Source organism: Eriocheir sinensis, unplaced genomic scaffold (genome assembly GCF_024679095.1).
Source record: "Eriocheir sinensis breed Jianghai 21 unplaced genomic scaffold, ASM2467909v1 Scaffold10, whole genome shotgun sequence".
NCBI lineage: Eukaryota > Metazoa > Arthropoda > Malacostraca > Decapoda > Varunidae > Eriocheir > Eriocheir sinensis.
This window is the reverse complement of record NW_026110296.1, coordinates 1717893-1729948: the sequence shown is the minus strand read 5'-3', so window position 1 is coordinate 1729948 and position 12056 is coordinate 1717893. Positions and strand designations below refer to the sequence as shown.

General features: G+C 40.8%; 1 protein-coding gene across 1 annotated transcript; it reads left to right on the top strand.

Annotated features, from left to right (window-relative positions):
- The first annotated feature begins 639 nt into the window (after positions 1 to 639).
- On the top strand, positions 640 to 7971 carry LOC126988880 (uncharacterized). Its single transcript, XM_050847272.1, has 3 exons — positions 640 to 840; positions 1477 to 2371; positions 7910 to 7971. Exons 1-3 carry the CDS (start codon positions 640 to 642, stop codon positions 7969 to 7971), a joined length of 1158 nt encoding a protein of 385 aa, XP_050703229.1.
- Positions 7972 to 12056: the final 4085 nt, after the last annotated feature.

Here is a 12056-nt window from a genome sequence, read left to right as displayed (position 1 = left end):
ACACACACTGCTATTCCTACGAACAGGAAAAAATGTGTACAATGCCTACACACTTAGACGGGGGCGGGGCGATGACGTCGGTTGGTGGGTATCTGTACTTAAATTCAGCTGAACACTCACTCACTCATACTCTCCATCTTCCTACTACCGACACACTCATCCAGCAGTTTGGTGTTGCACATTCTCCACACTACCGTCATCATGGACTCGTCCGCTGGGGTGGACAACGTCGTCGACGGTATCGACGGTAGCAATAGTGGTGAAGTTAGCACTGCTACTGTTGCTACTTGTACTTCCGACTTACCTCCAATATTACCTTACCGAATGAAAACCATGTGTCGTGTTCAAGAGATGAAGAACTATATTCGTGATACTTTTGAAATAAGTGATACATACTTTATCACCCTCAGTGATCTTAAAGATCATTGCAATAGTAAATTGAGATTAACTAACACACCATTCAATACTGGAAAATATCTTAAGAAAGTCTATCCTGATGTGAGAACGTACAAGAAAGGATCGAAAAGAAAACAAATAATGTCATACGGGCTGACTTTGAAAAACCACGATGGTTCTCCGCCGCCACCGTTCAAAAGCATGCACGCTACTGCCCGAAAACAGCATCTACGTCGATGCCAAATGTTGGCTTCTTCTTCGACGGCGGCGGTTGTTAATGCTGGCGCTTCTACTTCGACGGCGGTTAATGCTGACGCTTCTACTCCAATGGTGGTGTTGCCGGCTACTTCGACGGCGGTTAATGCTGACGCTTCTACTCCAATGGTGGTGTTGCCGGCGCCGCCACCGTTCAGAAAGCATGCTGGCGCTTCTATTCCGATGGTGGTATTGTCGGAACCATATTTTGGAGCTTCACCATCCAGTGACGGTGATGTAATCTTCATCCAAAATGTCACTCATTCGATAACGGAGGGATCGAATGTTAGCGCTTCTTCATCAAATGTTGGCGCTTCTTCATCGAATGGTGATGATGAACATCTCATCGATTTAAAATTTTGTAGGTATTTGGTCAACTCCTATTGTCTATCTGATCACAATCTGATTCCGATGCCTTCGTTAATGTTGGAAAGTTGTTTAGTTGTTTTTTTCAATTTTAGCGAAACGAGGATTTTAAACCATTTGATTAAAGTATTCCCAGGTCTAGTATCCTATAGTATTTTGGACAACTTCAATTCCTCAGAATTCTTCCCCGTGCGAACCGTAGCTTACAGTCTCGTGCGACTCAGACCCACAGTGTTAATACGTGGCACTAGAACCTCCATTCGAGTACGTGAAAATGAAGGTCTAAAAGAAACTAAGACTGAAACTCGAGAGAAAATTCGATCTCTAACAACGATTAAATCACAGGAGGATCACCCCATGAAGAACACATCTCAGCAGGCGGTGAAGATTGCATGTCAAGATTTACCTGTGATAAATCTTGACTCACAGGATGATCACCCCATGAACACATCTCAGCAGGCGGTGAAGATCGACTCTGAAAATTTAGTAAAGATTGAACCAGAGGATGATTACTCCGTGAATACATCTCGGCAGGCGGTGAAGATCGAATCTGAAAATTTAGTAAAGATTGAACCAGAGGATGATTACTCCATGAACACATCTCAGCAGGCGGTGAAGTATGCGTGTCAAGATTTAACTGTTGTGAAGATTGAACCAGAGGATGATTACTCCATGAATACATCTCAGCATAAGGTGAAGCAGATCGAATCTCAAAATTTAGTTAAGATTGAACCACCTCAACAGGCGGTGAAGATTGAACCACAAGATGATACAGATACACCTCAGTATGACTACTCAATTAATGTACCTCAACAACAGCAACAGCAGCAACAGCAGCAGCAGGATCACTCAACAGAACAAGACAGCATTCAGAAATTAGAAATGGAAATGTTACAAGAGTTAAAAAATCAAAAATTATTTCTTCAACCGTCGGCGGCAGCAACATATGTTGTTACTACCAACTACCACCAGCCGCCGCAGCAGCAGTATCACCACCGGACGCTGACGCCACATCTACCACCAGCGCCACCGGAGAAGCTTCAACAACATTCCGCTGTTGTGTCAGAAGAACACGACAGCAACTGCAGTGGTCGGTCCTCTTTGGAAGTTGGAACCAGTGCCGGAACCAGTGCCGGAACCAGTGCCGGAACCAGTGCCGGAACTAGTGTTGGTGGTGGTGTCCAATACTACAATCCTGTTGTTTCGTTTCAACATCGTCTTCTTCACCATGAACGTGTCCAAGAACAACCAAAATCGCAGACAACCCCCTCCAGCCACCCACACTCCCATCAGTATGATCCCACTGTTCTTGTTAGTAATTTTTCTGGTCATAGTAATGATACATGTCCTGTCAGTGCGTCTGTGGAATGCTGTGAATCATCTGCAGTCGCTTGCCTGTTCGAACAAAGCGACAAAAATGTAATTAATCACCCTTGGTGTTATCCCAACAGTAACATGTTCATGAAACCAGTAACTCGTAAGCAATTGAATATTGAATTTTCGAATGAAGCAAGTTATTGTGAGGATAACGCCAAAATATTTTACAATCTGATATTGAAAGTGAACGAGAATAGTGCACTGCAAAATAGATTCTATACATCTTTTGCTTACTTCAGTATATGCCCCAACAAACAATGTAATGTCTATTGTGAATTGTTCAAAAGAGTTTTTGCGCATGTGTGTGATACACATATGTGTTCAATTACGAAACTGTACAAGTATGTATTGACGGAGCATATACGATCATGCTGCAATCCAGTATGTCCTAAGAAACTATGTGCTATGACTCACAAGTATCTTTTGATGAAGAAGTCTTTGACACCTAGTACACCCACTTCATCTTCCATAAGTTAAGATCTAATGATGTGTGACCTATGGCAATAAAGAGCACAATGAAGGGATAATTCTTAAATGTATATATGAACATGATGAAGCATGTGTGTCGTTATTATAATGTGTCGTTATTATAAACGGTCAACTGAAATAATGGAAAGATCCATACATGAATGCATGTAGTGTTTTAAGACGACAAAATAAAAATAAATATATAATTAGTTGATATATTTTTTTCCTCTCCATTGTCAGCAGATCTCATATTCAATATCTCTTACATTTGAGATACGAGTATATACTACTTCTCAAATGTCTCACATTCACACCAGAATACTCTCCTTCTCAAATGTCTCTCATATTCAATATCCCTTACATTTGAGATCTTCAACAATAGAGATTTACTTACATTTGATTTGAGATACGAGTATATACTACTTCTCAAATGTCTCACATTCACACCAGAATACTCTCCTTCTCAAATGTCTCTCATATTTGAGTTCTTCAACATTAGAGATTTACTATTGCACACCAGAATGCTCTCCTTCTCAAATGTCTCTCATATTCAATATCCCTTACATTTGAGATCCTCAAATGTCTCTCATATTCAATATCCTTTACATTTGAGTTCTTCAACATTAGAGATTTACTATTGCACACCAGAATGCTCTCCTTCTCAAATGTCTCTCATATTCAATATCCCTTACATTTGAGATCTTCAAAATACTCTCCTTCTCAAATGTCTCTCATATTCAAACTCTCCTTCTCAAATGTCTCTCATATTCAATATCCTTTACATTTGAGTTCTTCAACATTAGAGATTTACTATTGCACTGCACACCAGAATGAGATACGAGTATATACTACTTCTCAAATGTCTCACATTCACACCAGAATACTCTCCTTCTCAAATGTCTCTCATATTTGAGTTCTTCAACATTAGAGATTTACTATTGCACTGTCTCTCATATTCAATATCCTTTACATTTGAGTTCTTCAACATTAGAGATTTACTATTGCACACCAGAATGCTCTCCTTCTCAAATGTCTCTCATATTCAATATCCCTTACATTTGAGATCTTCAAAATACTCTCCTTCTCAAATGTCTCTCATATTCAATATCCTTTACATTTGAGTTCTTCAACATTAGAGATTTACTATTGCACACCAGAATGCTCTCCTTCTCAAATGTCTCTCATATTCAATATCCCTTACATTTGAGATTTACTATTGCACACCAGAATACTTCTCCCTTCTCAAATGTCTCTCATATTCAATATCCCTTACATTTGAGATCTTCATTGCATGCGTGCATGCGTCAACCCTCAAATGTCTCTCATATTCAATATCCCTTACATTTGACATACGAGTATATACTTCTTCTCAAATGTATGCGTTAACCAGAATGCTCTCCTTCTCAAATGTCTCTCATATTCAATATCCCTTACATTTGAAATCTTCAACATATTTATTAATAGGTAGGCTTAAGCAGAGCTGCATAATGCTGAGGTGATAGCTGATTACTCTTTTCATTCATACACTACGTTAATTTTCATCGTACAGCACTATTCTACTATGTTCGCCAACAGGATCTCATACTTCAATGACTTGTTGAGTAATACCACGCCTACCGCTGGCTCAAGTGGTTATCGCATCCGCTCGCTGCTCCGAAAGGTCATAGCAGCACACACACCAGGAACGTGAGCTGTGTAAAATATAACGTTAAACAGATTTTGACTTACCTTCTTCGACGTGGTCATTTCTTCTTTTGAATAATGTTGCTTTTTTCAATACACTGCACATTTTATCTGAATATTATTTTCAGTTGCACTTCACAATTTGAAATATGACTTACGTGTTCTGGCGTCCTGTATTCGACCCACAATTATGGTTACCCGAACAGTGTGTTTTAAGGTTGATAAAAATATTGGAATCGTTAAACATTTTAATGTAACCAACTCTTAAATATACAAGTAGAATGACCAAAAAAACATATTTTAATTGAAGCAAGCTACTCTTTTACATACCAAAAAAATATTATTTTACATACCAAAAAAATATGACAAAGCAAGAAAATCTTAAACACATGAGTAGCATCGTTGACAGTTTATCCTGTACAAGACCTTAAACAGTAAGGTAATTTTAAAATCTGAATATACATGCAACAAACTGTGATTATTAATCATCATTACAGTTGAGTATCATCGTTGATTATTAATCATCATTACAGTTGAGATTGTACAATGACCAAAAAAACATATTTTAATTGAAGCAAGCTACTCTTTTACATACCAAAAAAATATGATTTTACATACCAAAAAAATATGACAAAGCAAGAAAATCTTAAACACATGAGTAGCATCGTTGACAGTTTATCCTGTACAAGACCTTAAACAGTAAGGTAATTTTAAAATCTGAATATACATGCAACAAACTGTGATTATTAATCATCATTACAGTTGAGTATCATCGTTGATTATTAATCATCATTACAGTTGAGTATCATCGTTGACAGGGGTCACATTGTATTCACTACCACGTCTGAATATTTTGCTGGTATTCTTATAATACATGTAACCGAAGAAAGTTACAGAAAACAGGAGACAGATAACCATAAAAAAAGCAAGAATAGAATAGACATTAACTCCGGCTTGGCTGATTTCCTCTTTCACATAAATAGTGTTATTGAAATAGTACGTGTTTAAATCCGAATCTAAATTATTCGATAACAACGGTATGATTTTCAGGTATGCTTGCCAATCTTTAAAAAAATACACTTTAACTGTATTGGCGTACACAGCAACACAGATAAGCTGCGTCTGCTCAATCTTCGGCAAGAACGAATACACACGTGAAGTTCTCTTGATTTTGTTATAGTGATCAGTGTCATACAGAGGGTAAAACAGCAAAGCGCTATGGTGTAGAGACATGTACGATTCAGCGTTGGTGATATACCAATAAGTAATTTCAGGAAGTGACAAATCTCGTATACATCTTCTTTCGAACATATCAAACGACAGAACATTCACTGCATTAGAACGTTGTTCGATATTAGCTGAAAAATCAAACATGAATAAAGCACTTGAAGAAATATTACTTTTCTTTTTGACTTCTTCTTCGTACCGGTGGGTCTTGTTTAAAGCAAGTCTGATAACAAATGACTCTATCAATAGAGTAGTCAACACTCCTTTGACACAGCGACAATCTTTTTCAACCTCATTGTCGATAGTAAACCACGCTAGAGTATAAGACACCGGCTTAAGAGTGGAAAATCGCATGATGATGTTTATTAAAGAACTTGAACCCATCCAAAACAAATCGTCGGGTTCGTTTAGATTAAAACTTTGAAATTCATTACTGTTATTTATTACATTTCCAGATTCAAATGTATTTCTTTGTGCTCTTAATCCTCTGACGTTTCGCAACGGCAACATCTCGGAAAGATTCATATCTTCAGTGGTATTTTCAAATTCACCCAAGCCGAAGTCTTCAGTAATGTTGTAGTCTTCTGAGACGTGACCAAAAGCGGTGGTGGTGGTCGTGGCAGGAGGGTGGGTGGTGGTTGTGGTGGTGGTCGCTCCATTAGGTGACGGTATCTGATTTTCTATATTCTGGTCCAGGAACTTTTTACAGTTGCATGAAGTAATCTCCCTGGTCAGAGGTGTTTTCATAGGATACGTTTCAATAAAGTTAAAATTTTTGGTGACAACATAGGCCATGTCATCAAAGTATTCATCGCTCTTAAATCCGACTGGTAAAAAGAGTGTCGACGCCAGTAGTTTTCCATTTTGATGAAGAGCGATGGAAGGTTGAACATTGGCTACTTGGTCAGGAAGAGACAATTGAACTTTGACGATGGCAAGCAGGAGCATCAACAAGAGTTGAAAGATCCCGGTCACTTTCATCTTGTCTCGTTCTTCACTTCTCAAATGATGATAATGGATTCAGGCCGTGCCGGCCCGCTGTCAAAGGAGATGAGTTGGTGGACGTCGTCCGTGCCCTTCTTTTTATTGATGTAGGTGGTGTAGTGCCTGGTATCGTTGGATGCACAATTGCTGTTGTTTTAAATTCACGGTAATTGTTGTGACATGTGCGTGCCGTGATGATTATTCATGACGTCACGTGACGTGCCGCGGACGCATGATGAACTTTAATTTGCAGTTATCTTCTTACTTTTCTTTTTGAGGTCAGATATGGCAGTTCTCAGTTTTAGTAACATCTTCATGTATTCTTTATAATGTTGAAACAAACTAGTCGAAAACGGATAGATCCCATACCCGCTGATGAAACAGTCGCTTAAGTATTGGTGAGCTTGATTTTTTTCTGGCTTGGTGATGTCCGTATTGTTAGCTTCAGCAACATTGTCAGCAGCCGTATTATCAGTATTAGGACCAGCAGGAGTAGCATTACTACTACCATTATTTAAGTTCTTACAACCGTTGTGTGATTTCTTGACCATGTGAATGAGATGATGATCGATTACATGTTTGATGGACGATTGTTTGTTAACGTGTTGAATGATACTGGTTTCACATGAGAACATTAGAATGTCGTTCATTTTACAATCCAAAAACATTTTTTGTATGTTACTAAATATCAACTCAGGGTTCTTCATGAACTTCAACTTAGCGTTGCGACGAACACTCGGGAGAAGACCGACAGGGCCCATGTTTGATTTACGAGTCATCTTTTTGAAGGTGATGTTTTTGAAGGTAATGTCGAACGACATCATGTTGTGCAAATACGTAAAGATTGGGATCTTCTTCCAATTGGCGAAGTGGATCTCCAAAACGCAGGGATTCAAGTGTACGATGCACGAGGGAGACAAAGCCGACGACGACGACTCATTACCTGGTTGTTTTTCGTTTGAGGTGTTGACAGTTTTGTTGACAGCCAAAGTACACAGCGGAGCGATAGGTTTATCTTTCCTCTGTAACAGTCGATTGATACCTTCCAATTTATAATCGTCAGAAAGCTTCATGTCGTCTTTCCAAAATGCGACGTCGAGGAGATGTGTTTTGTTAAGGATGAACATATTCCCAGTATTGTAATTATTCACAGCGATCATTTGGGAGTTGACGGACATGGGGATGCTGCAGTTTCGAGGCAATGCCGTGTTGTAGAGCGGAATGCACTACCGTCCGAATAGATGTCGATCAGACACACGTGTTTGGTTCCAGGTGAACAGACGTCGTACTCAGCTTGATTCAATCTATCAATAAGGAAGGATATCGACTCCAGGTTGTTATCGTTGACATTTCTGTCGAACAGTAATCTCGAATCCACTTTAAAGTTCAGGAAGTATTTGATATCGTTGTAGATGGTTCGGGCTGTGTCAGCTATGTCTGTTTGAGTCGCAAGCGCCTCCACGAGCCTGTTGCGAATGACAACTTTAGTGTACCACGCGAACGCTTTGTGTAAGTAGACGTTGTAACACGGAATGGCACCGAGGAGAACGGAAAGTTGTTCCAGCACCAGTATGTCACACAGATGTTGACGCGACAGCAATTCTTCGAGTCGGCGACGAGTGTCGAGAATTCTTCGCATTCGTGCACTCACGTTCACATCTTCCTCGTCTTCACTGCCGGCATCGCTGCAATCGAGGCTCGCGTAGAGTTGCTTGCTCTGCAGTGCCAGCAGTTGAGAAACGGATCCTTGGATGATCCCGTGTTCGTCGAGAGCAACTTCAACAGGCGGGGTCAAGATAAGAGAGTCGAACGCATCCGCCGTGGTGGGGTTAATTCTCTTTTTCAGGTAAGCCAATAACTTGACGAGAGAAGCCAGTCTGACGTACTTGTGTTTGAACCTGTTAACGTGGGACAGCAAGACAGCGTAATGCGTCGACATTTCATCCATAGCTTGTTCCGAAAAAGCAGTCCTAGGTTCATTGATGACACTAGGCGGTATAACCGTAACCGTAGCATTAGTGTTAGCGGCGACCGCATTTTCTTCGTCCAATTTCCTTTTCCTCGATTGAGTTGACGAGAGAGACTCGGTCGTTGATTTGGCTTTCATGGTCTTGTGATCGGGTAAGGCGATCACATTCCCAATATTATTTCGGATGACAGACTTCATGGAATGAATTAACGAAAAGTTATCGAGAGACTTTCTGTAACAGTATCTGGGGTAAGCGCCTTGTCGCATGCCTTCGCATCTAACTCTCTGCTCAATTGTTGCCTCATCCATACCGGTAAATGCGACTCCAGGAAGATGAGCAATGTCTCTGTATATTTTTTCGGCTAGGTAACTGTTGGCTTCTTCCTCCACCAACAATTCAGAGGCAATGCGTACGTCGCTGTCATCTGAATACTTAGAAAAGTCAGCAGCAGTCGAAGAATTCATCTTGGGGTTACTGGAAGAATGTTGCAGGTAAGAATTGCAAATAGTTTCTTGCATGTGACAGGCAAGGTTGTGCACGGTCTTAGCGTTGTCCTCTTCGACGAGATCTTTCAATCCAGTCAACGTAGGATTCACAGCGAAAACGTTGTTGTCATTATCCTTTCGTGTAGTGATGGTTAAGGGAGTGCAATAATCCACACTGAGATTTGAAGCGACGGTATGAGCTATTTCGTTATTTTCAAACATTTTAGTGGATCTTCCATAATCAGTCGTCACGTCTTTTTCTTCATCGTCGTCATCTTCGTCGTTGATGTTTTCATTAATCGTCATCTTCTGATCTGTTGTGACGATAATAAAGTTTGGAATGGCGTCGATGATTTCTGGGCCGACCGTCAAAGAGATACACACAAGACCGTCGTGCATCACTTTGACATCTATGAAGTTGGCAAACTCTCTGATGTCGTTCATATCGGGTTCGCTCAAGCGAATGCTGTCTACGTCGTAATAGGCAACGGGTTCGGAAGCCATGGTATCTCTGTAGATAGCGTACTTCTCAACGTCGTCTGCGTATTCCTTGACGGCAAAGTTAACGTGGTCGATCGCCAGAGCATTGTTGCTGAGAGATACCTGGATACCAGTGAGTAGAACACCAAATTTGTTGACTAGAGGGTAAGTATTGTCAATTATGTTTCTACTTTCATTTTCGCCGCTACTCAGTAGACAAGCGTATACACCTTCTAGCCGAACACAGGCACGCCTTACTCATGTCATCTCCGTGGTGAACGAATACAGTTTCGGGCACGTAAGTGGAACTGTTGACGATTCGCAGCAGAATATTTTGTCTTAGGTTGACCAGAAGATTCTCGCGTTCAGACGAAAACGATTCAAGTTGACCGACAACAGATTCTAATTCAAAATTCATTGCTTCTAGACTAGCCTGTATGACATCGACAGAAGGCGACGACTGCTGAGTGTTGGAAGCGTTTGTATAACAATTGGAGGCGATGTCTCGACATTTCTTACTGGTGGTTTTGATAGATTGAAAAGTCGATTGATGTTTTTCAAGGGCACGCTTGTAGCTTTCGTTGAGAGTAGAACAGGTGGTTTGAATGTGTTGCCACAATAACGACAAGTCGTGGTTAATATTGGCTACGTTCTCCGTAACTGTAACATCAGCAGCGTTAGTAGCAGTGGCAGATTCTTCCACTGTTTCCATAATAACGATGGTGCTTAGCAGCGTTTAACAATTGATTTCTTGGACCTTTCACCCGGCTTTTCTAGCGAGTCGTGCAGGTGCTGGTGGTAGCGAGAGTTAATAACTCGTCGTGGAGTATCGATACCAGGTAGTATTTATCGAGCATTTAAAGTGCAGCGTGTTCAGCATTCACGATACAATTACGTTTGTCGACTACAACATTGACCAAAGTAGAAGAACAGAGTTACTCTATCGCCAAAGTCAAAGATGTCGATGCGTGGAACAACGGATCCGTGATCAGCCGCACAATACGCGCCTTGGTCAAGGGAAAGCATTACCAGGACGTGATTCAGTTCGTCAACCGCATGTTACGCTCTTCGTCCTCCGAGCACGGCAACGACACCGTCGAGAGGCACATCATACGCGTGTTGCTGGACCTCATGATTCAAGCATCTGAATCGAACGACGACTTTGAGAGATTCTTCAAAAAACAGAGGTGGACTTCGAAGAGTGACGATTACGAAGACGATCAAGATCGTCTGTTGGAAAGGTACCGCCTGGCCAAGTCGGACATTCCTGACGTGACGTCGCACAAGAGTAACGTGATACGCTTCCTGATCAAAGACATAGACAGTATGGCAATATACAAACATGAGTCGTTACTTTTTGCTAATAATCTCATTCCTTCTAATCAAAATAATTCTGCGAAAAATATACTACAGTCTTTTTTCAATCGAGGAGAGGCAGATAACGTCATCCTGATGAATGTGGACCCCCACGACAATCCACCCGACCTGGAGAAGGTCGTCATGTACTCGATGGGTCAAGCCGTCTCACTCGTAAACGTGTTCCTGAACCTTGCACACTTCCTTCAAAAGACAAACGGTGACGACACCGTAGATGTACTGAAGAGTGAAATTCAGAAAGTTCGTCTACCCTTTTTAGATTGGACGCAAATAAAAAATATCTTAGAAAAAAGTGATCTGTCCGTTTTGACTGATAACCCCCAACGATTCATAATGAGTCGCATAGTAGCCGTCATTGACCTCTCAGATCAATCTCTAATTCATCCTTCAACTTTATCGACCGATCAAGCCGACAACAAATTTGAAACGACGATGAGATGGACCAATCTCATTGAAAAGATTCTACAGTCCAAACAACTCTCGTCCATGAAAACTAACATAAATTCTTTCAATTCCAAAGAAGCTTTTAAAACCATGATGATGGACGACACTCAAGACGAGTTGCTGATATCTGTAGTGGACGGACTGATGATTACTGTAGAGGCCGTGACTGCATTAGTGTCGCTCGACAGCAATAACTCCGACGATGCCGAGGAGAGAGAACTCGCACTCGTCGTCGACACCAGACTGTTAGATAGTATAGTTAGTTTTCTCTTCGACATCTTCAATGACACGGCAACGTTGTTTTATCGACAGGCATTTAATAAATTAAACTTCTGTTCCTTTTTTCCCGTAGACCGACGGCAACAGCAGCAAGAAACATCATCATCCCTCGCCACACTAAACTCTGACGTTATAACACATCACATCACCACACAACTCTCTGAAAAATTTTTAAGCGTTGTCAATAAAACCAAACCTGACATATCAAAAAATCCCATCTTTAAATCAGCACAGAGTGGATTGATCAAAGAAGTTTCGAAACGAT